Source organism: Botryllus schlosseri, chromosome 3, assembly GCF_051294905.1.
Source record: "Botryllus schlosseri isolate E-star chromosome 3, Bs_hap1, whole genome shotgun sequence".
Taxonomy (NCBI): Eukaryota; Metazoa; Chordata; class Ascidiacea; order Stolidobranchia; family Styelidae; genus Botryllus; species Botryllus schlosseri.
Genome location: NC_137238.1, coordinates 22,294,504 through 22,321,005, shown reverse-complemented (window position 1 = coordinate 22,321,005; position 26,502 = coordinate 22,294,504). Strand labels below are relative to the sequence as shown.

General features: G+C 39.7%; 1 protein-coding gene and 1 long non-coding RNA gene across 2 annotated transcripts in view; one reads left to right on the top strand and one right to left on the bottom strand.

Moving 5' to 3' along the window:
• The window catches only part of LOC145436102 (uncharacterized), a 423,401-nt gene that overhangs the window by 16,532 nt on the left and 380,367 nt on the right, over positions 1-26,502 (bottom strand). The window lies entirely within an intron of this gene.
• On the top strand, positions 19,249-24,997 carry LOC145436077 (putative inorganic phosphate cotransporter). The gene is made up of 3 exons (XM_080313354.1): positions 19,249-19,337; positions 20,305-20,459; positions 23,787-24,997. Exons 1-3 carry the CDS (start codon positions 19,283-19,285, stop codon positions 23,943-23,945), a joined length of 369 nt encoding a protein of 122 aa, XP_080169480.1. The 5' UTR covers positions 19,249-19,282; the 3' UTR covers positions 23,946-24,997.

The window sequence follows — 26,502 nt, the reverse complement described above, 5'->3', positions numbered from 1 at the left end:
CCCTGCCATGTCTAAGTGAAGAGATCCAACCTAGCACGGATAAACGGGGAGGCTAACTCGTAGCATTTCGCATTAATCAGTACCCTAGAAGTAGCTCTTGGTTTCAGAAAGGTCATAAGTAGACGACGAAGAGTTATAAAATACCACTGGGTGCAGGCGAAGTCCATGTAAATGGAAACCGAGCCGCCAATTTCGATCCGCACGCTACTATTAACCTATTTACCGGGAAGTAGCATTATTACTTGAATTATGCAGCTTTATCATTTTACTACTGTTCGTTACATGGCATTTACAGGGTGAATTGTATGTTATGAATGGATTTGAAATAAAATAATTAATCTGTCACTACATCAGAAAAAGCAAGTTCCAAACGTGTATGTGCTCTCGTTAGGTAAATATATCAAATGAACATCACATTCCAGTTTTAAGGCCGTCATGTCCTAACTCTTATTCGCACTTAGAACCTTGTCCACCATATCCGATAACTCAGCTGAATCTGATATAAATAGAGACGAGATGGAATCAATGCGATTCTATGAACTCAAATGTATGTGGTTTCGTTATATATACAAATGTGACTTGCCTTTCATCTATTTCGTCGCCATGTCCTGAGGATCATACTTGATATATAGAGTTAAACGTGGACATCGTTTATTCATCAACCGGGGCCTACGATAACTTATCGTAGGCCCCGCATCAACCTTGGAATATCGTCTATTCTTAGCAGCTGCCATGCAGAAAATATTGGATTTTCTGGAACTAAAACTAGAACTGACGACCTTTAAAATTCTGCAACTAACTAATTGAAACACCGGTAACTCATAACTGATAATACGAATTACCGAATTGCAAATGAGGTAAGAAATATTTGGGATAGAATCGGAATTTTAAACGGAGCAAGGTTTCGCCATGAAATGGAAGAAGTCTTGATTCCTGCCACCGAAACCCTCCCCTTGGTTACTCCACTATTAGTAGTGATGACTGAGCTAGCAATGGTTGCAAAAACCTCGCGCAACAGAACACCGGTACCACGATTCATACAAAATGACGACACGTCTTTTCTATAGTTATTGTTTTAAAACTAAATTATTTGTTAAGTGGACCCAAAGAACTAAAAGTACCAAATTTTCAAAATACCCAACTAGAACTTCTTGAAAACATTAGTTAATTGGCAGTCATCTAACTGCATTATTAGTTGGTACAATTCTGTTGATAATCTCTGAAGCAGGGGTCACCAACACGCGGCCCCATCCCCGCATGCGGCCGGCGATTTGATTTAGGGAGAATGCTTTGTAAAGCAATGTGAAATGCTGAAATTGATTTCAGTTTGAAAATATTGCTTTTGTTGACCAACATCACTATTCCTAACTCTATCTCATTGGTTCTTATAAGTTATAACCATTTTTCTTGCTGCGTCCCTGGTCTTTTCTAGTTGGAACTTCACTATTGGAAATGGCTTGAATCGCGCCCGAGGACAACTCGACTAATTACCGCCATAATAATTGTATGTTCTTCGGGATCAAATCAAGGTTGTTATCACCAACGACGGGTGCTGGCTCATACCATCTGGTTCGAGCCTGGTGTACACACCCCGCATTCATCTCTGCGACTGGCAATACGCGGACGGTAATTGCTTTGGGTTTTGTCCTATTTCTTTCTATGACTAGTAAATCAACTGAGATAGTGGTGGAGATCTTTGCTCACATTGAGCTTAGTGCTGCACCCTGTTATTTCCTTTATCATGAATGTATTCCAAACAAAGCAAGACATATTATATACAGTTCATGTGAGGTTGCAGGTCATAACGCTAAACAGTATCATCCTTAATGATACGATGAAGAAATACTATTATGAAGATTTAATTTTGTAGGTCTCGCATACAAATATATTTAGTTATTCATTTTGACCAAAAAATTTCAAAACATCTTGTACGAAGGGCTCCCACTCTCAAAAGTGGTACAGCGCCTCTTTCTTCCATTCCGACACGCTGTGCGCTGCGGGATAAAATACTTAGTTCCCAACATTTGATGGAAAATAGCCTGAGGTAGCGAGACGGAAGATTTTAACGTGTAATTGACGATCTAAAAGTACGCGTTATTCATTTTACATCAATTATAATAAACCGCTGCACTCATGGAAACATGTTGCAAACATCGTCAGCATATATTTCGCGCGTAGCTCGACGAAAAATTTCGAGATTTGACAGATTTTGTGGAATGTTTATTTGCAATGACAACTCAGGGATATATAGAACTGTTGTTCTACTATAAAATCATGTGTCCCTACTGAACCCTCTACTGCGACGCCATTTTTCTTCAGTCTTCAGAGCGTCCTTGCAATGGCAACGTAACAAATTTGACAGCTCTGCAGGAACTAGCTTATACAACGGAACCTTCCGAGTATCTAATACCCTATTAATTTAACAATAATTATAAATGCAACTATATATTGCAACTTTTGTTAAAATTAAGTGCCACTTTCTCGCGATTTTAGTGCAACAAAAACTTGCTCTAGTTATCAGGTATTGTTCGCTGCTCATATAGTTCAAAATGAATTGAAATTTATGATCATGATATTTTTTGCTGTATTTGTATTTCTTAGCCTATTACTTCTGTTGTGGTAACTATTCCCACTTCCCATTTTGGAGAGCGAAGCGTTGTACTGACGTAAAGTCACAAAAACATGGGTGCCAGTAAACGTTGTGGCCCATTCTTGAGGTCAGCGGCCTCTGCGAAATTAGAAAAGGGACTCGCGACTAGGGCTGGGCAAAATCGAGTACCTGAGTGATTCGATTCTGAATCACGTATTATGCTTCGAGTCGAGTCGAGTATTCGAGTATCACTCATTATGAGGATCATACTTGATATATAGAGTTAAACGTGGACATCGTTTATTCATCAACCGGGGCCTACGATAACTTATCGTAGGCCCCGCATCAACCTTGGAATATCGTCTATTCTTAGCAGCTGCCATGCAGAAAATATTGGATTTTCTGGAACTAAAACTAGAACTGACGACCTTTAAAATTCTGCAACTAACTAATTGAAACACCGGTAACTCATAACTGATAATACGAATTACCGAATTGCAAATGAGGTAAGAAATATTTGGGATAGAATCGGAATTTTAAACGGAGCAAGGTTTCGCCATGAAATGGAAGAAGTCTTGATTCCTGCCACCGAAACCCTCCCCTTGGTTACTCCACTATTAGTAGTGATGACTGAGCTAGCAATGGTTGCAAAAACCTCGCGCAACAGAACACCGGTACCACGATTCATACAAAATGACGACACGTCTTTTCTATAGTTATTGTTTTAAAACTAAATTATTTGTTAAGTGGACCCAAAGAACTAAAAGTACCAAATTTTCAAAATACCCAACTAGAACTTCTTGAAAACATTAGTTAATTGGCAGTCATCTAACTGCATTATTAGTTGGTACAATTCTGTTGATAATCTCTGAAGCAGGGGTCACCAACACGCGGCCCCATCCCCGCATGCGGCCGGCGATTTGATTTAGGGAGAATGCTTTGTAAAGCAATGTGAAATGCTGAAATTGATTTCAGTTTGAAAATATTGCTTTTGTTGACCAACATCACTATTCCTAACTCTATCTCATTGGTTCTTATAAGTTATAACCATTTTTCTTGCTGCGTCCCTGGTCTTTTCTAGTTGGAACTTCACTATTGGAAATGGCTTGAATCGCGCCCGAGGACAACTCGACTAATTACCGCCATAATAATTGTATGTTCTTCGGGATCAAATCAAGGTTGTTATCACCAACGACGGGTGCTGGCTCATACCATCTGGTTCGAGCCTGGTGTACACACCCCGCATTCATCTCTGCGACTGGCAATACGCGGACGGTAATTGCTTTGGGTTTTGTCCTATTTCTTTCTATGACTAGTAAATCAACTGAGATAGTGGTGGAGATCTTTGCTCACATTGAGCTTAGTGCTGCACCCTGTTATTTCCTTTATCATGAATGTATTCCAAACAAAGCAAGACATATTATATACAGTTCATGTGAGGTTGCAGGTCATAACGCTAAACAGTATCATCCTTAATGATACGATGAAGAAATACTATTATGAAGATTTAATTTTGTAGGTCTCGCATACAAATATATTTAGTTATTCATTTTGACCAAAAAATTTCAAAACATCTTGTACGAAGGGCTCCCACTCTCAAAAGTGGTACAGCGCCTCTTTCTTCCATTCCGACACGCTGTGCGCTGCGGGATAAAATACTTAGTTCCCAACATTTGATGGAAAATAGCCTGAGGTAGCGAGACGGAAGATTTTAACGTGTAATTGACGATCTAAAAGTACGCGTTATTCATTTTACATCAATTATAATAAACCGCTGCACTCATGGAAACATGTTGCAAACATCGTCAGCATATATTTCGCGCGTAGCTCGACGAAAAATTTCGAGATTTGACAGATTTTGTGGAATGTTTATTTGCAATGACAACTCAGGGATATATAGAACTGTTGTTCTACTATAAAATCATGTGTCCCTACTGAACCCTCTACTGCGACGCCATTTTTCTTCAGTCTTCAGAGCGTCCTTGCAATGGCAACGTAACAAATTTGACAGCTCTGCAGGAACTAGCTTATACAACGGAACCTTCCGAGTATCTAATACCCTATTAATTTAACAATAATTATAAATGCAACTATATATTGCAACTTTTGTTAAAATTAAGTGCCACTTTCTCGCGATTTTAGTGCAACAAAAACTTGCTCTAGTTATCAGGTATTGTTCGCTGCTCATATAGTTCAAAATGAATTGAAATTTATGATCATGATATTTTTTGCTGTATTTGTATTTCTTAGCCTATTACTTCTGTTGTGGTAACTATTCCCACTTCCCATTTTGGAGAGCGAAGCGTTGTACTGACGTAAAGTCACAAAAACATGGGTGCCAGTAAACGTTGTGGCCCATTCTTGAGGTCAGCGGCCTCTGCGAAATTAGAAAAGGGACTCGCGACTAGGGCTGGGCAAAATCGAGTACCTGAGTGATTCGATTCTGAATCACGTATTATGCTTCGAGTCGAGTCGAGTATTCGAGTATCACTCATTATGACGTCACAACAAAGTGTGAGATGTTAATGTTGAAATACACTGTAAATTCACAGCGTTGAATGAGACACAACATTGTGCATAGGTATATACAATATTTGGCTGACACATATTATCGGCTGAGATCTGACATCGAGAATCCGCCATGTTGTGTGCACGTCCACACATCATCAGGGAATGTCATAAGATGTGGATTAATGCTCATATGATGTGTCTATGAGCTCACATGCATATCAGTATGGTCATTCCGGACGAATTTCCTGCGGTGTCAAACATTCATACCGGATATCAATTGAGAGAGAGTTCGGGAGGTCGCTGGCCAATCTTCCCTCTGAAACTTCACGAAGTTACCATTGACGTGATATATCATCCCAGGCAGCCTAAAGCGCGGCCTCGCCAAATGTGATTTGATCGGTAAGTCCTAAGCTGTAGATTTTTCTTCAGGCTGCAGTGTTTAATTACCAATATCATTACAGTTATAAATAACCAAGGTTGTAGCCGACGGCGGTACCGGGCTTCAAGCAAATAGGTTGGTGATCAGATATTATGGTCGTGCTGTACCAATACCTGACTGACGACTCGCTGTCTTCAGGTTTGCTCTGATCTGACTTTACATACCTGCGATAGTCACGTTAATCCTTATAGGTAATCGCTTGTTTCTCATTTCAGTTTATTATAAACATACCAAGAGATTGCGATAAAATAAAAAGGTGATCATATTATTTCCCTACCGAACTTGCTGAAGAAATTTATAATACAAATATGTATGAAATACCCCGACGTCGAAAATTTTACTTGTGCCCGGTACCGCTGTCATTGCCACCGAACAACAGTATAGCAATCATTCAGTTATTAGTAGTACCCTTTATATTTTATCATTGATGAAATAAAAAATTGACTCTGTCTCTTCTTTACGCATGACTTACTGAGTCACGTGATTGTATGACGCAATCCTGAGACAATCGATCGTTACCACGCAGGACCAGAGCGAGTGAGATATACCGTGAATCTGTCGATCTTTGTTACGGTAATCTAAATAGCATATAGCGAGGAAATGGAGATGTTTTTAGTTCAAAACGGAATTAAGAGGGAGCATATTGATTTACTGCAAGGTAATTCGTTTATGTAAATTTTCCACATCATCTGTAAATAATGTTATGTTCATGTTATCGAGTTTCACATACAGCGCCAGCGCCGAGCGGTATGAGTAGATATAGATTACCTATTTTCGATCTAGCAGCTTGATGCGCCATAAGAGCAGACCATGAAAATAAGAGCTAATGCTGTTTAATAATTCAATCTGAAGATATCATTATAGACCTAGTGATGAAACCTCATTTGCAGATGAAGTTATGTACATCTTTCTTTGCACTTGGCCTGTTTCAATTACTTGATATGGTTTGGTAGAATGTCTAATGGAAAGTGTTGTTTGTGCCCTTCTATCGGAACTATCGATTTTATGTCTACACATTTATTGTCACAGACAACATCCTATAGTGTTATCATTTAATGCAGGATCTGTGGCATAGTGTATTCAAAATATGAAGATCTCTGTAGCCATTGTAAAAGGAGACACAAAAATATGAAGACACCGGACTTCTTTTGCTATGAAGCAACGTCCTCTCTTGACTATGACCTACTGCCCGAATACTCTCCGAATTCAATATATTTTGTATTAAAGTGCATTCATGATCAAATGCTTTTCAGTATTACTTCTCGAAGAAGCTGTCGCAAAAGTTGAGGAATCTCAGACAAAAGACGAAGGCTTCCGGTACGTCTCCATGGAGAGCGCATGCTTTGTGTCCAGGCTCATCAGGTGATTGGGATGATTTTTATTCTTTTTTTATCATTTATAAGTTTCATGTTATTCAAAAGGTCACCCTAATATAACGATTGATGATGCCAGGGTGCAGTTGGAAACAGAGTTCGATAGACCTGGCGCCAATTGGCTGAATGTCATTACTCTCATGAAGTACACTCATCACGAGAGACATAATCAGTTGGAGGTGCTAGAATTTGGTGGCGTTGCTGAAATTTTGAAGAGCTATCCAATGCTGCAAGATATTAGACTGGTGAGTTCTTTCATTCCTTACAGATGACTTCAATTTGCAGTCATAACTTCAAAAATCAGTAAAATGAAATTGTTTGTGTGCCTCGGCAAATTAAGCAATTGTATTGCCTATGTATCTTCCTATTGCATTAATATACACTGTCTTCCTATTACACAACATGTGTACAATGTACACTGTACCAGCCTTGGACAACTAGTAGATTTTCAGCTCTTCCAAATTGAATTGGATTGGAATTAAAGCGCAGTTTTTTCCAAATTAGATTACAATTAGAATTACTCAATTTGCAAAAACTTGAAAATTGACAGAAATTATGAATGACAAGGGAATCCAGCCAAATTCAAGCTTAGTTCACAGGAACGAGCATGAGATTGGTTAGCGTCTGTGCACCATAGCTGAAAAGTTGGACGTGATGTTGCACAAGACGGATATTTTCGTTAGCTCACTACCAAATAAGCAATTAAGCCTTTTCAGAAGAATTATGAATATGATCAGAATTGAAAGAATATGGAAACATTCAACTAATTGGGTTAGAATTAGATTAATGAGATTTCGTGATACCATATGCTAAAAATAATTCAATTATTGTGATGATTAAATAAAGAAAATCTAATTATGTTCGTATCAAGATAAGTTGGTGAATAACTATGCATTTTAAAATAAATAGTATGGATGAATTTACTTACTCTAACTAACCTGTTTAAGTGATGTGCATATTCATGACTAATAGCTCTGAGTAACGCGTTGTTATTCCCAATAGATCAGACATGAGTTTCAACTGCTTGTTGATAGAAGTGTTGAAGAAATGCATGAGAAGTACATGAAAATGCGTCTCACTATTGATAAAGTTTTTGGAGAGCAGACTGATCAAGAGGTTTGTATTATGTTTGATAATTAACAGTGCTACAGTCATAGGCGCCGACTTTTATTTTTGCATGGGGTGGCGGCAGGCGCGTAGCCAGGGGGTGTCGAAATCCCTCTTTTTGAAACGCAAAACAACGATCTTTTGAAATGACCATTCTGACTCTAATATTCAGTTGCAATTCAACAAGTCGTATTATCGGTGTTACGCGGGGCCGGGCCGCGACCAATTAGCGATATTCGTCTGTGCACGCATATCGCACAATGCTACGCGACGCGATTCCCCGCTGAAATATTTTGAACGCGGCTTGCGGCCCTCATTGATGCAAATAATGCACTTTAATTTGTAGAAGGTGTATCTGTTCGTCAAATCGCGATAGGATAGGATAGAGATGGTGTTTCCCAGAGCCCGCGATGAAATCTACGTTTCTAACGATGAGGTCGAATTTGTACATCTAATAAGGGAATCAGCATAGAATGTTGTCGTTCAAACTAATCGAATAAATTCAGAATTTGCGCCATCGAGAATCTCGTGTTGCATCAATTTTTGACAACGTAATTCAACCCCGTGTACTGCACAATGCGCAGTATTAATAACAAATCAAACACTGACAAGTGACACCTAGGGAATACGAGTCTATAAAGCAGACAAGAATTAGTAGCCTTCAGATGATAGCAAAGTAAATAGCGCGCATCTAATCAGTAATTCCACAACTTGCGTACAGCGCTAATGCCCAAACTTGCCTTTATCTGAAATGGAATGTGATGGCTGGAATGGAAACTTTTGAATTGCAGGAATGCTCCTCGCCTGTCTATTATGGTTCTTATTAGTTTTTCACCTGTATATTATGATTCTAATTGTTTGCAGAGAAATGAAGACGATGAAATTCATATCCTGCTCGAACTGCAGAAGGCTCTCACAGACAAGGAAATAAAGTCGAACCATGGTTTGAGTGCGATATGTCTTTGTCAGGTAAGATTTGCTAGCTGTCTGGTATGGATCTGCTTTAGTTTAGATATACATAGAAGTTCTATAAAATAGAATCCTTATATATGATCTAAATTCTTGAACCGTCCCAAAACGAAGGTATATTACGCTATGCTAAACACTGCGCTTGACGTATTGGAGCTGCAGAATTTGGACCGACTGACGTGGCTGCGCGTCATCGATTCCTAACCCGTTGCGAAAATATAGAAATCACGGCGAGTAAAGCGATTGTGAAGTTAACGCACTAGAAACGTGGAAGCTCGAGCGTAATGGGTCTTATGCAAAACTCATTTAGTTTTTTAGTTTTCACACAAACAGTACTGGAACTGCCAAAAAGGAAGACATTTACGCGTCCTAGGACGACAATTTCGAAAACCTGAAAAGGGACATGTCCTCCTAAAGGATGTCGTATGTTAACCCTAATTTAATAGCAGCACCATTACGGTGGCTTTCTGAAGACAATGGCTGCGGCAAATTTTTTTCGGCCTGCAGTTTAATTTGTGACCACATCTTTTTTATAGCGCAGTGCTCCTTTAGGATGAAGCAGCGAACGAGTTATGATCGAACGAAGTCCGAGATTCATTGGTACCCCTTGAGATTCCAATGATGTAGGGAAGTTTATGCATCTGTACACAATTGGTGAATCAATTAATGCTTCAATTTATAATCGAATAATATAAGAACTTGAAATCAATTTGCCCTTTGGAGCTAAGCTTATAACGATGCACTCCACTCCAAAAACTATGTGGTCTCAAAATTCAAGGGTGAAACGAGAATTTTTTTTTAGGCCGCAGCCATTTTCTTCAGAACGCCACCGTAATGGAGCTGCAATTTATTGAATTTTCCACAAGGGGAATCATACTCTAGCAGTCACGCAGAAATCGAAATTTATATAGTTGTGAGCCGATGCTATGAAGGAAATATGTCGTACACGCCCTAAAAAAATAAAATACACTAGGTCCGATTTTGACATAAATCTCCTGACTGAACATCTTCCGTTGAACGCGGTATCTAAACCCCCTTTGCGTGTACGACATATTTCCTTCATAACATCGGCTGACGACGATATAAAGTTCGATTTCTGCGTGACTGCTGGAGCATTGTTCCCATGTGGAAGAATCAATAAATTGCAGCTCCTTTACGGTGGCGTTTTGAATAAAATGGCTCTGGCCTACAAAGAAAAATTCGTTTCGCCCTTCAATTTGAGACGACATCGTTTTTATAGTGCAGTGCCCCTTTAAACTATTCTCCAATTCAACTGCACTTATATCTTTAGTATGAGAAGCTGGGTCGTAACCAAGTCACAAGGCTCCGAGTCACAACTCAATATCACTTTTATAGGATTGACTCGAGTCAAGTCCGAGTCCAAGTCAACAAGTAGAGGTTCGAGTCCAATTCATGGTATTATGACTCGAGTCGAGTCCAAGTAATTGTGTTGACTGCTCAGTTTCCAGTTCAAGTCTTGTTAAACTTTTTATGACTGTTTGGTGATATCGAATGGTTCGCATTTATAATACACTAATTTTCCTTACTTTTAGTATAGTTTCTGGTAGCATTTTTAAGCGCCAGTACCAATAGAAGAAATGCCAATAGTGTGGTTATTCAAGTATTCTTTGAAATTACGATGAAATGTCTTTCTTGGCCATCTGAGTCTCAAGTCATATGACTTGGTTCGAGTCATGCGCAATGACTCAAGTCAAGTCAATACACATATTGTGTCGAGTCGAGTCATGAGAAGTTGGTCAGAGTTGGTGTACCACCTGCATGGGAATAGTGCATTGAACGCTCGCTTTCAAAATTTCATGCTGGTGAAGGCATATTTTGTGATACGATTGTTGATATACAATGTTATTTCTAATTCTCCACTAGTGGCTGACGAGTGTCATCCGAAAATATTCGGGTTCATTTCAATATAAACATATACAATTCAATTGTGTATTGGAGCTCTGTTATTACTCTATAAAATCATGTCTTACTGTGTCAAAAAATTGTTATGTTTTCAATTTGTATTGTCATCTTTAACGGCAACTTACACTGTTTCTTTTATTGTACATTCTACAACCGACTCTTTTGAAATAAAATATTGTTTCGAGAAGAGCCTGTGGAGGTATTTCAGGTACATAATTTCGAGCTCTGCAGCGATAGGTACGGACATGCCACTTCAGACCACACAATATTATGACATACATCGCTACTACACAATGTGGCATCTAAAAAGAAATTCGAATATTGTGTGTTTTTTAGGTGCATAAATGCACGCGTTTAAGCTTACAGTGTAAGTACCTTTTATGCCACTACAAAGAATATATTGCGTGTTATCTATCATATTAAAGATACTTAGGTATTTTTTCGACCCTACCGATTTCATTGCACTTAGTGACAATGTGGTAGGACGATTATAGCTTCGGAAATGTTTTTCAGTACCGGTCGTATCTTGGTACTATATGGTTCGAATGCTGCAATACGGCCAAGCAAGGTTCCAAGGCTTTCACAGTGGCAAATAGTGTCGGAACCATAATTATCGTTGATAAAATAACTTTCAGAAGCGAGGAGAGTATAATTTCAGTAATCGAAAAAATCCACTGTTGCTACTCGACTCGAATCATTAAAATAATTACTCGATTCAGATTCGAGTACTCGAATCATTGTGCCCAGCCCTACTCGCGACCCGTTTTGAGTTGGCAACCCCTGCTCTAAAGTCATGAACCGGCCGATGATCTCTGATCTAAAGACGGTTTATTGTAGCGATATACACTCAAGCTGCAACCCTTTCTACATGCATGACGCATATGCAATCATTTTGGCAGTCTTTATTGAAAATTTAGACGCTTCATGAGAAATGGTAGAACAAAGTGCGGTAAATCCAAGAAACATCGACAAGAAATATAATAACGGACGCAATATCTTTAGAGCTTGAAGAATTATTGGTGAATAAATATTTGTTCATTTCCTCTGAAACAAGTCTTCGCGGTCGCAACTATCGCTCGTACAGCTCGAAATAACGGCATTCAAATAATGACAAGAAGTGTGAATATCTTAATGATTGGCTACTTGCCGCACGCGGTCGTTATTTCAAGCCACACGAAACTATCTTAGAAATTTTGTGGAGCTTCACGGCGTGACTGATCTCGTGTCAGCGATTATTGGATAGAATGCGAACATTACATATTATCGCCACTCGCTATTTCGGCGTTTCGGTTTTATTATCCTGAGTGTACCTTAATTTACATTTAAATGGATGCCGAGTCCTTTCGTCACCATGGCACGACAATCGATAAGTACGTAACTTTGACATTCGCGAAACTAAACGGAAAATTGGCATGTCAGAACGGAATTTATGTTTATATTTGTCTGCTAGTATTGTAAGTTGTTGTTTGGATATGCTATGATCATCCATCAATCGGCAATGCAAATGCTTTGGTGTGCATGTGCAATGTGCATTGTGCAATTTTACCTAGAGGTGAACATGGTGAGACAACACAGACGGTCAATGTATTCGGCTGTACAAGCTTTACAATGTCATTATTCTGGCACACGACTTGTTCCGAACACTTTATCCAATCAAAACATAAAACACGATACTTTACCCATGAATCAACGCAATGCATGAAGAACATGAATCGCGGATCATATCTTGTAATCGATTGTACGTGTTAGCGTTATAGTGTGATGTCCGTATTGCGTTTATGATGTGGCGTAAATCCGCACTGTATACACAGGCTATCAAGACACAGTGATGCAGTATCATGGTCCGTACAAGTCAAGTCTCGACATAAAAGGATCAACACTTTACCGATGAAGCAACGCTGTGTGACAGGAGAATTAATCACGAATAACATGTTTATTCGCATGTCGCGTGCATGACCGATTACGCGTTTACGGCATTACGTTTATAATGCACTGTATAAGTGGGCTACCGGGATATAGCGATGCAGTAGTATGGTCCGTACACTTTAAGCTTCGACCAACGGGTACTGGCAGCTCCATCGCTTTCCGGCGCGTTTGATAACCTGCTGACGTCAACCAGATGACGTCACGTGATGAGTTTACTCACGGCGTTTGCCGTTTGGCTCTCTACTTCTTCTTGATCGTCGTCCGCTTGATGCCGAGTTTCGCGAAGCGTTCGGTGCTCAGAAATCTCCGGAACGGATCGCATTTCATGAGGCAGTAAATGTAGTTTTGCGCGTCTGTGAAAGTGCCACTATCCGGGCGCTTCAGGTATTCGGCCGTGTGCGTTCGTATCTCGGAATCGATATTTATCTGGAAGGGAGGCGGAAATTAGCCCTACTGCCAAAGCGGTTGATCGTGATACATGTGATAACGGTAATTCTTGGAATATTCACTGTAAGCGAAGATAGTGAGTGCGTCGGCTATTTCCACTACAGCATGTAGGGTTGAAATCAGGTAAACAGCATATTAGCCTACAATACGTAGGCTACATAATTTTACATCCACACACGCCCCCGGGGTCAAATACACCAAATAGGGATAGAAGCAAAATTTTGTACCGGAGATTACCGATGACCAGATTTGCACCATACGCTGTGGTGGCTATCTCAAATGTACATATATTTTCCAGCCACGTATTTACAGTAGGTATACACATTCAGGTACAAGCTGTTGCCTACACATCCATTCCAATGGGTGAAAACGATTCAGATACATTTCCTATTGAGATATATCCCAGGGTACGGCAGATTCTGTTCAACATTTTGCGGCTACTAAACGCTTTGGATACGCTCATAATCAGCACCGTAACTGCCGCACCCGAAAAACCCCAATTGGGGGGGGGGCGAGCTCGAAGGGGGCCCCAAATTATTTCGTGAATTAGCTTAATTATATAGTTTTTTTTGAAAAGTTATGCAATTTTGCCAAATATCTTGATTATTTGGTACTCTTCCCCCAAGAAAAAACACGCAAGATTTATAGAAATGGACATATCGGCGTTAGCCATTAACACGCCACTACGCACCAAGATATATAACGATTTAGGACTTAATACATGCGACTCTAAGAAGTGTGCCAGAACGATCGGCAGCGCGAAAAGCTTGGCCGAAACGGACTGCCCTTACGCAGACCGAAAACTTCGTTATATATAGAAAATAATAGGTTTAATTGTCCATAGGCGCCTAAATGACTGGCGCCATATGTTCCTGTCTTGGCAATCTGAACCTCAGAAGACAAATACCATCCAGCAGGAAAAAAATATATGCCAGTGAAGAAATACCAATTTGAAATCGTGTGGGTCTTTTAGTTTAGTACGTTTGAGCGATTCTATATTTTTGATATAGCAGACAGGACGTCACGAAATAAAATCATGTAACGAAGTCATACCAACAGGTCCGCCCGCCCGAAGATGTTTAATTATTATTTACGGGCCCTACAGTTTCCGGTAAATCTGATAACGTGAGCAGAGAGGACAAGATATAATATTGATAGCAATATATATGCAATTCCCGATCTTATTGGCCGATTGCATCATGAATTATCGAAAATTTTCGCGCTTCGAGCTGGCTCACTAAACAGTGCAGCTAATTTCGTGGCAAAAGCGAACACTGTGATGAGGGGTCGGTTTATCACCCTATGAGAACTCAAAACCCAAGTTTTTGTGAGGGGGGGGGGCGGGGCTGACGAAGTGCTGTTTCGTTCCTGCCAACGGGTATACGCCCGAAGATGTCTAATTATTATTGGGCAGTCCTACGTTTTAAAACAGACCTCGCTAAGCTCTACCGGTAAATCTGATTACGTGAGCAGAGAGAGGATCAAAATTGATAGCAATATATATGTAATTCCCGATCATATTGCCCGATTCAATCATGAATTACTGAAATTTTTCGCGCTTCGCGAGTCTCGGCGGAAAAAGTAATCTCACCCAACGGACACCCAATGTAGATTTGAAATAGCGTCAAAAAGCGGATAGCCAAAGGGGGGCCTTGGGAGCTAGGTTTATCACCCCATGGGGGCCCAAGGCCAACGTTTTGGGGGGGGGCTGACGAAGTGTTGTTACGGCCCTGCTCATATTTATTGTGTATTTGAGTTTTTTCATCCATTGGGATCGACGTGAGAGCGCAACTTGAGACCGGAAGCGCCGACGGCTTGATTTCCACGGCACGCTGTGGTGCAATGTTCAATACACGATTCCACACACATGTGTTCATAGTGCATCTCATATGCAATGATGTCCGTATGCCCTTGGCGGTATTATTATTTCAGAATGGCTGGGGACACTCATTGTTACTTCGCAAAGCGTTGACGCAATCAAAAGCAAAGGCGCTCTTGCTCAGTTGCTAATGCACAGTGTCGGGTTTTCAACATCGTGGCGCATGATCATTAGGGCTGTTCAAAAATAACTTTTTCTTCTGGATTCCAGCCATTCAGGCACTAAATTGTCAGGTTACCCTAAAAAACGCTGCGCACCAAATTTGGTTCAATTCTAACCAGTATAAGGCTTCGCAGATCCAATTAAAATTTTTAATTTATAATGAAAAATTAAAAAAAAAAAAATTTCAAATTTTTTGTCAGCCCCATGAAATTGTTGAGCTGTCTCCAGAGACGATGCAAAACAAATATGACTCAATTCCAACAAGTAGAAGCGAAGTTATTTGAGTTTTTCGTTGATAATCCTCGGATTATCCTTGATCGGCGATAATCCGAAGATTATCAACGAAAAACTCAAATAACTCCGTTTCTACGGGTGGAATCGAGCCAAATTTGTTTTGCATCTTTTTTGAAGACAACTCGACAATTTCATGAGGTTGACAAAAAAATTTGAATTTTTTTTTTAAATTTTACGTAATAAATTAAAAAAATTAATTGGCTCTGCGGAAGCTTAGACTTGTTAGAATTGAACCAAATTTGGTAAGCAGGCTTTGTTATGGTAACCTGACAATTTAATCAGTGAATGGCTGGAATACGGGGAAAAAAGTTATTTTCGAACAGCCCTAATGATCATAAGGGGTTCATGACGTCGCTTTATTGCTGGAAATGAGAGTATACGGATAGCTCTCGAAAACTATTTGACGCCGCAATGTATATTAGTGGTCAGAGGTGAACTCGGGTCGAACCCGACAGGCTCGAACCTGATCTTAAAGATTGGTATTGCACCGTGATTTTTTTTTAATTGTAGCCCATTGGTTAGTCGAAATTTAACCACAAAACAATTTTAAAATCCGGGTCCAAAATCTGACTGATTTGGCAGATCTGACCGTTCACAGTAGACATAAAATCAATGAATTATATATATTATATATGCATATTTTTCTCTCCACATTCACTCCAAGCGAATTCAATCTGTAGAAAATCATTTCGAAACTAAAATATGACATGCACACAATCCAGTGGTGATAGTGACGAAAAGTGTCAAAATCCAGTATAATTTGGAGTGGTTAATCGCGACAACATGTATTGAATTGTGAATTGTGTTGCCGAATGCAATATGCGTCCTCACGAGTTTTGTTTGCGGTATTCATGGTGTTTGTCGACTATACTATGGTCATTTACACCAGGCCAATTTTCATCATTTTTATTCTGTAGCTGCCGACTTGTAGCACGGTCCACTTCTAGGCTTTTATACGACACCGCTTACACGGATGAGATGGCGAGGAGGGTTCCTCACGAGTCAATTTATTGTGTATAGTCTTAGGCACATGTCTCATACAATAACAGAAAAGTTACAACTTGATATCAGCAGATGTGTGATTTTTACAGCGTAGAGACGACCGCTAAATCGCATAATGATTATTCGCCTTTAGCGGATCCTATTCCAAGTTACTTGTGTGTTCACCCACTTGACTTCCTTGTGTGAGTGCGGGTCAGTGAAAAACGAATTAATACTGTAGGTCTACATATAACATGTGCTCGACCCGCAGAAAGTTTATCCACTCGTGATTTTGAATTGTTGCTGTCAGCATTGTTTCTGTCTGCACGTGGTTTAATCGGTAATGGTTTCGTGAATGTGTAAGCCACAGAGCCAAGATTCAATGTTTATGAATAGACCTGATGTTAAATATACATTTTTCGGGCGCCTGTGAATAGTAACCGTTAAAAGAGGCAGAGAGAATTAAAAGAATTTACTTTGTATGAAATGGATTACTCAGTGGCATTACACAGTCACAAGATCTCTATTTTTAACCTATACGCTATTGTCAATGGATTATAATCAGAATGCCTCAATTACATGAAATACATCCCATAGTGATGTCCGTTGAGTAGTTCTGTCCCTGTGTTGACCTAAGCTTTTCGATTTTGCATCGGTTGCAACATGAATCATGCTATTGCATGCTTCTCTGTGGGCCGTTACGAGTGAACTCGCAACGACGACATTTAATGATGCATTTGTCAGCAATACCGTGTGATTCTGAAATATTCCATCGATACAATGCCTTTTAGTCGCATATAAATATCTAGAAATATAAAATTATTGCGGCTGGACTTTATATTGTAGGATATAGGTTTTCAATTTTGCTATGGCCACAGACAATTCCGCGTTCGAATTCGGCAAATCTTTGCACTTTATTGCTCTGTTCCTTCATTCATATTAATAATGCATAGATTCCACAAAACCAACGTAGGAATATGAGATGTAAATTGTGCAATCATGACTTATAGGAAAATTTCTATCCTAGAAGCTGATCTGCTGTGAGTGTGGGATGAGTCAACAGTATAGCTTCTCACCCAGCTAATAGAATATATTTTCGAACCGGAGAACCGAAACTCGCAATTACTTAAGTTATCATTACAGCACGTGGAGTAGCCTAATTCCTATATAGTGCCTCTGTTGCAACCATGCAGTTTATAGTCAGCCATCGTCATTGACTACGGAGTCAGAACACTAGTAATTACCAACGCCTATAATGAACATATTATTTCATGTTATCACAAGTACTGACACAGTGGCGAGATAGCGCAGTGGTAAAATCCGCGGCTGGGTTGCGTGTTCGAGTCCGACCGAGGTCGACTTCAGAATTCCCATACCTAAGTATTAGAGGTCTATCTAGGCTCCTCCTCGCCACCCCATCCGCGTAAGCGGTGTCTTACAAAAAGCATAGAATTGGCCCGTGCTATAAGTCGGCAGTTACGAAATAAAAATGAAGAATATCGGCCTGGTGTAAATGACCATAGTATAGTCGACAAACACCATGAATACCTCAAAACAAACAAGTACCGACACGGAATAAAAATGAAGAATATCGGCCTGGTGTAAATGACCATAGTAGTCGACAAACACCATTAATATACCCCAAAACAAACAGGCAAACAATCAAGTACCGACACAGGTTATTTTTAGTCATTTAAATTGACTGTTACGCAGTACAGCATCTCGATGAACGCAGAATAATGACTCCTTTATTTCGTACCATAGATTTTATATTTTCAGCTCGGGTGATGACATTGCAAAGCACGTAAATTCCTGACACATTATCATGCTTGAAGCGAGAAAGTATTGCAGAAATTTACCCAAATATACCGTATTTTATGTAATAAAGATCGTAAGTTATAATTTAATGTATGTACCGTGATGAATTTATTTTCAGAGCAGTATGTTGAGCAGCATACCATACGTTGTAAAGATAGCAGCTTACGCTTTTGTTGGTTTGCTTGACTGGTGTCTTTCCAAGCGATACGAAATTGGCAACGTTCGCAGGGCTGTTAATTTGACTGGTGAATAACTTGAATATGGTTAATTTGGATTTCATTTTGAATCCTATTATTTTACTTTGGTAAAGAGCTATAAATTAGCTCAGTCAGTCACACATAGCGTTGCATTTAAAAGAAAAGTCAATTTAATTCAAACATGTTTAAAACAAAGCCCTTGTTTAATACATGTTCTTTATTTTTATTTTTTCAGCCAATACATCACGAAATTTAAACTGTGACATCATAATGGATTGAAATGGACAATTAAAAATATGGGGTTAATATAGCTCCTGTAACGAGCCGACGGCTTTGAGGGTTCCAACCTTCCCATATCGTATGAGTCGGTTATATCGGGTGGTAGTTGTCCGTAGGCTCATACAACTTGTTTTTAAAAAGTATTTACACAAATATGGCATAATTTTATAATTGAAAAAAAAAATTGGATTATAAAAAAAAGCCTTTGATTAAAACGCTGTTAAAAATATGTTTTAAACAAAGGGCTTTATACAACCAATTGTTTAAAATGCAACCCTAGTCACATATGTGAATTTTTGTACGATGAAGAATAGTGCTTGAACTGAACTCATGATTTATTCATTCTATATTTTTGGATAGTCACTCGCTGCATCATCGTTGATAATCATGACGCAAGTCACCGGAGGCGTAACGATAACTTTGTTGTGTTTCCGTATTCAAGGTAAAGACACAGGTGTATGCAGGATGTAAATTTAAAAAGAGTGGATTTTTTTTTATGGTGGAGGGGGGGGCGAAACATTTTGAACAGTAACTTAAATTCACGGATCCTTTGTGCAGTAATGAAGAAATGAGAAAGGTCCAATTGTCCATGTCAAAAATGAATGCAATGTAAATATATACGAGCTTTGATATAAAATATGGAGGAAAATTTATAGAGAATATATGAAGTTACGAATATCTACTATGACGCATTGAAAAATATTGACGTAACAATTTCGGGTTCAAATAAGGAAATCAATTGTGCCTGGATGTATCGACCTGCACAACACTTATATCATAGTGTCCTAAATGGAGTGGACACAGCGAGATTGAATGGCTCGCTGCCTTTGGGTTACGTCATACTTTCCATTTGGCCGAAGCCAATTTTACATCCATTTTTGACCGGCTTGCCGAGGGGTAAATATGATGAAACGGGTACCGATGGACAGCTATACCGCTGCACTGATTACGAAAATATAAATTTTATTCTGCCCATAGCCCTGGAATCCCCCAAATCAGTCTCGAATTTTACATTGTGATGTAGTTTGGCATTGTGACGCAAAAATACCGTCTGGCAAAACGAGACTGCAGCTCTGGAGCAAGATCCAGATAGCATTGGCGTGTCACAATGCCAAACTCCATCATAATGGAAATTCGACGCTGATTTTGTGGGGCTCCAGGGACATGTGAAAAAGAAAATTTATATTTCCTCAATCAGTACAGCAGCATCTTACAATTGATATCCGTTTTATCAAATTTAGCTCTCGGTGATCCTGTCAAAAATGGCCGTAAAATTGCCTTTGGACAAATGGAAAGTATATTTGACGTACCCAAATGCAGTGAGCCGTTCAATCTCGCTGCGTCCACACCATTTATAACACTATGCTTAGTTAGATCAACAATACGAGCTATAAACTCTTCCATCATAGAATCCGCAGCAGCCGTCTCTGTGACTGGTATCAAGGCATCTGCGATAGATATAGCTCCCGGATTTTACGGAGTTGTTTTCGCCCTCGCCAACTCCGCCGGATCAATCATGGGGTTTCTGACCCCTCAGTATGCAGGGGCTCTCAGAGAAGCATACGTAAGTTTTATCCTACCACAGGGAGCATATTGTCTTTATTATTTAGATTACTTAAAACTAAGATTACATAATGCGTCAAATATCTCATCTCTCCCCTCTATCTACATCAGGGGTTCCCAACATGTGGGCCACGAGCCTTTTTCTAAAGGACCATCTAAATATTTTAAGAAATTATATCATCTCCAAGTCTAGTTTACAATAACAAAATAAATAAATTGAAATTTTAGCTACAAAAAATACTACTATTAGATTGAGCTTTTCGAAAGATAAAATTTGAACATATTTTAAGCAGTACTGAGTAAAGCATGTAATGATGATATGCAATTATTAAATGTGTGCTCTCGGCGCTCCAACTGCTTCTACGGTCTCGAGATCGACGGAACGGTCTCGAAGGCTATATGTATTGACGGTGCGGTTTTAAGGGAGGATATATTACAAAGCAAACCCTAAGTATAATGAAATTGCCATGCCATCGCATGCCGTTAGCTCCAAAATCAAAGTTGCAACGTGTGGCTGTTCAACATGACATGCTACGAACCCTTCCCATCACTAAGCCAGCAATTAGGACATTGTCAGAGCAAAAACAAACTCCTCCATCACATTATACTGAATATGTAATAACTAGGGCGATTTTGTTTCGACAGGTCAAAAAAGTCAAAATTGTAGCGTTAGGTCAAGAAATTGTCAAAATGATTTACAAAGCCAAAATTTTTATTGCAACCTGCATTTCATTTGTACCATAGATGTTTGCACTGTCGGTGAACTTTTCAGTTGACATATTACAGCTTCTGGTCTATTTTATAGGCCCACCGTTCTAGACGGCCCGTTGCCTGCTCATTGTGACACATTGTGACAAAACGTCAAATGAAACAAATAGGTTGACATGATGTTATGCTCAACGTACCGCAATATCCTTACTTGAGAAAATCCCATTGATTCCTACATCAAGAAGCGCATGAAGAGAAATGTTGATGTAGACCAGTAGTTCTCAACCGCCGATCCGCGACGTCTTTCCGGCCATTGCGCGAGGTTTATCACACTTTCATTCCTTGATTTCAAGATTCAATATGTTGAAGGCTTGTCCATTGTTAATTAAATTAAACATCAACTTTTAAACTGATTCAGAATTTCGTGAAGTAACATTATGTCTGGAAACATGTTCGATCTGACTTGAAGTTCAAACCATGTCATTTGACGACAATTACGAGCTGACTCGCTAAACCGCGCAGTTTGAGCGATCATTCGTTTTCGATTCATTCATTTTGTGAAGGACCGTAACTGCCGCACCACAACCCATTCATTTGAGCGGGCCGAACTTGAATGAGGGCCCAAAATTATTTTGTGAATGAACATAAATTATAGAGCTATTTCTGAAACTTTATCCACCTTTTTTCAAATTTTTGTCGCGCCTGGCGCGGTTTAGTGTCACTAAATGTCTTGATTAATGAGTTTCCTCGCAAAGAAATACTCATGACTCACGACGCGCCACACATAATGAAATTTAGGCTGAGATAGGACTCCGAAATGTGTGCGAAAAACTCGCCAGCCAGATAACCTTGCCGAAAAGGACTGCCCTTTGTTGACCGAAAACGTCGTTATAAATATCTTTAATTGTCCTTAGGCTCCAAAATGGCTGGCTCCGAATCTCGCTGTTCTGGCAATCCGTACCCCACAGGACAAATGCCAGACCACAGAGAAAAAAATATTTGCTAGTGAAGAAGTACGAAATTTGGAATCGTGTGCGTCCCTAAGTTTAGTACGTTTGGGAGATTACAACATCTACTCACCAACTGAGTGTAGGTCACTACATGCAATGAAGTAAGTAGTTCAACTGGCCCACCCGAATATGTTCAATTATTATTAATCACGTGCCGTAAATTTTCGAGGACGACACCTCAATCAACTGTACCGTAAAATCTGATAATTCTAAGAGTATAAAACTTCACAGCTATGTATACGCAATTACCAATATTATTGACCGATTCAGTAATGAATTACAGAAATGTTCGTGCTTCGCGCGATCACGTTACATAAACACTCTGCCTACACTGAGTATAGAAAGAATTTGTTCACAAGTACTTGTTAAAACATCCAACCAACTGTGGATTTTGAGGGCAAAGGTTCCTCCGATGTTAGGTTTATGCCACCCTGTGGGAGTCCAAGACCATGACCCTGATTTTGTGGATAACCAGATATAGTTGTTGTTGTCAGGTGTTTTCGTGCGGCGAATTGTATTCATAGTATCCAGACTAGCCTACGTCTGGCGGTAGTGGGCAATGAGCAAGGTAACACGACAAAGTGCTCGGTTCGACTGTGAAAAGCTTGTTCGCTCGATGTTGGCGAAGAGAAGAATACTATTCGATTTAGCGTGGTCGGTCATCATTAATTTTTCAGTATTTCCAAGGGGGAGGGTAGGCATGGTGTACAAAAAGTAAGGGAGAGAGATATATATATATGGTATTCTTTTTCGCGTGCGCCATCGAGATGCTTTGACGACGGAGATGCGATACGGCCTTTATGGTAAGGCCATCTAGTCTGCACCCCCGTTTTTTTTTCACCTCCATGCTATCCGTGAACCCCTGTTTTATTCCTTGCAATGATGTAATACGATCATTTCAGGTTTCAAGGCTTCCACGCTGCAAAAACAGAATTGACACTATAATTATGATTGATATCAAAGCGCTTAATGGCATAGGCCTTTTCCGCTCAGTTCCCGGAAATTAAATATCTCACTACTAAAATCATTACAATTACTACTATGTTTCTCAACTATGTCCAGAGGTGGGCCGTCAGTAATCGCGAAACCATAATGAACAATGCCAGCCTGGTGTAAAATGACCAAGGTGGTCGAAGCCCCATGAATACCAAAACACCAGCAACAGCAGCGTGGCGAGATAGGGTAGTGGTATGATCCACAGCTGCAACACCAATGGGTTGCAGGTTCGAGTCCGGCCGGCGTCGACTTCAGAATTCCTGCCTAAGTATTAGAGGTTTATCCAGGCTCCTACTCGTCACGTTACCCGCGGTGTCTTATAAAGAGCCTAGAATTGGGCCGTGCTACAAGTCGGCAAATACGGAATAAAATATAGAGTATCGGCCTGTTGTGAAATGACCAATGTAGTCGAAACATAATATCAAACAAACAAACAACAGCAAAAAATAATTGATTTTGATTCGGGTTCCCGAATCATTGTGCCCACTCCTAGCTATCGCCGTACGTGATATAACCAAGCTTTCTTATCGTGGCAAATACGCCCACATGTAAATAGTATGTAATCTTCAAAACCCCAAAACGTCAATAAATTATACAAAATTAATATTTTGCAGATCGAAAATCCGAATAAAGCTTGGGAAGTCCTCTACTTGACCGAGGCAGCTTGCTATATTCTTGCAACTACGATATTTCTGCTGCTTGGTTCCGGCAAGGTTCAGCAATGGGCAAAAAGGGAGGTTGATGATACAGAGACAACGGGACTTATTAACTGACATATATTTACCATTATGATTCTCACGTCAGTGATTCCCAACCGCGGCTCTCAGAGCCCCATGCGGCTCCAAGGTATAGTCTTTTTTGCGGCTCTGGTTGACCTCTAAACATGTCACAAAAATATAACAGAGGGCAGTTGTTTGTTTCTGTGAATAGTTATAGTCAGTATGTAGTGTAGATGAATGCTAAAATGAGGAGTATTATAGTTATGTCTAAAGCCATCCAAGGCCGCGTCTGAGAGCAGGGAAAAAGAATTCCTGCAGACTTGAGTCAAACGCATGTCAAACAAGAATATATCCTGAGTTCTGCTGGTCATATACCTTTATATATCGTGTCTCTAAAGAGTAAATATCGACACGATTTTACTAACGTCTTAATAACAGCTCATTGTGAAGTATAAATTGGATTAAGACCATTATTACTCAGCGTATAATTCCCACAAAGTGCTAGAATGGATGGAGAGCTATCACGTAACGACACTATAGTATGTTGTAGTAATGATACGCATTTTCAGTTCATTTCAATGTTAAGCATTCGCAAATATGCGTCTATCAATGCTAAGATAAGCAATATAGAATCTATAGAAGTCTTTGTGCATTTTGGCCATGCTTTTGAATTAGCTCAATGGTTAGATCCAGAGGTAGGCTAGCTACCTTCGATCTTATGTTTTATGTAGCCTACTCGAGTGTTTTCATGCGGCTCAATACGTACTCTGAAGTTTGAAATGCGGCTCCGACATCCAAAATGGCCGGGAATCACAGAGTTAAAAGGTTCGCGTTACCAAAATTTGGAAGGTTGGAGAAAAGGGGAATCACGTCATGCCGAATCACATGCTGACCTCACCTTAAAATTACGGTCATGTTTAATTTACGGATGAAGTATCACATGTAAAGTGTGTCGCACCAAAATCAAATGGTAGGTCCAACCAGTGGCGTAGGAGAATATGCTGCCGCCTCCGGCTTTCGTTGAAAATACCGCCCTAAGTAGACTGCAGCAAATTTTGAAATCGTTTCATGTTCAAGCAATCTTTTCAATAAAAATAATTACAAATGATGTGCCAACGTCTCAAAATTTCTATATAAGCGGCACCCAACCTTTTGCGACTCATCGCCCCATTATCAAGCTTGACAACAAAGAGTACATTTAAACGGTCAATTTATTCACCTGCATCTGATCGCTGGTGTATTGACTGAAAATAATCTGGTTTCCGCGTCCAAGTTCTGTTGAGTTGACCTTTTCTGCATCATAATATGCAGAATAAGCTGTCTTGACGTGCAATTTTTTGGCCGTGTTAATTAAATATATCTCACTGGACGTTCTAACGTGTTTGCCCCGTTTCGCCTCCTTGTTTCTAAAAATCGCACACATTTGGGACCACTGTTCTATATTACTTGAAAAAGAAGCCTCACTGTCTTAGCGTTATGGCCACAATTAAAAGATGAAAAATGGAGAGCAAATGTACTAGGCAATAAAAGGTCAATAGTCCCCACAAATTGAACTTTTCGAGCTTTCGCCGAAGCAAAATCAGCGATAACATCTTCATAATTTGGTTTTTGAACGCAAGTCACTTTCTATAGAAACAATCGATAGAGTTGATAGCCTATCATCATTCATGGTAGACCGTAAATATGACTTCATCATTATTAGGGTTATCATATTTTGGAATCGGGAGAGGAGGACACTTTTACCAAATCAGACAAGTTAGTTGATCCAAACTGAAATCAGCAGATTTTGCTATTTTCGCTGAAAAATTAGTGGAGTTGACTAAGACGAACGGTTCGTCACATTTTCCGTCGATTCTGACCAATATCCCAGCTGTAAAAGAGAACGAATTGCCAAAAAGGAGGACATTTAGGCGTCATCGGATAACATTTTCAAAAGCCTGAAAAAGGAGGACGTATGGTAACCCTAATCATTTTGAGCTTAGAGCACCTCCTCTCACAGCTCTAAATTGGACCGCCAGTGGTAAGATTTAGTTTCAGACACAATCATAAATATGATATCGATTCAAGTAAGTGTGGCTAAGCTAACCATTGTAAAACATCAATCGCTGTTGCATTTCGACCAAACGTGGTGTCACTGCTTCGCACAAGCCTGGATCGCAACAAATTAGCCCGTGATGAGCCATCTCTCCGTGATGTGTGCAGCACACTAGCGTTTATGAAACGGAATAGAAAACGCCAAAAGCGAGTCGATATTTACAGCCCAATTGCGCGTCGAATTGCGTTTCAAGGGCTGTGTTTTTGCCAGACAGCATTGTTGCATCCCAATGCAAAACTCCATCACGATGCAAAATTCGAGGCTAATTGTGTGGAGTTCCAGTTCCAGGGCCATGAGCGGAATAAAATTTATATTTTCGTGATTGAATCGGTCATTAATATCGGGAATTGCATATTCATTGCAATAATTTTTATTATCCTCTCTCTCCCCACGTAATCAGATTTACCGGTAGAGCTGAGTGAGGTGTTGCCTTTGAGAATGTCGGGCGCTGGTGTAATGACTTGATTACATGATGTTATTTTGTGACCTCCTGTCTGCTATTCCAAAAAATATTAA

Bases quoted from the DNA above. Each gene is read 5' to 3' on its own strand.
- LOC145436077 (XM_080313354.1), top strand. From the start codon at position 19,283: ATGACGCAAGTCACCGGAGGCGTAACGATAACTTTGTTGTGTTTCCGT. The intron at 19,338-20,304 runs GTAAAGACACAG...CTTCCATCATAG, and splicing joins GTTGTGTTTCCGTATTCAAG to AATCCGCAGCAGCCGTCTCT. The intron at 20,460-23,786 runs GTAAGTTTTATC...AATATTTTGCAG, and splicing joins GGGCTCTCAGAGAAGCATAC to ATCGAAAATCCGAATAAAGC.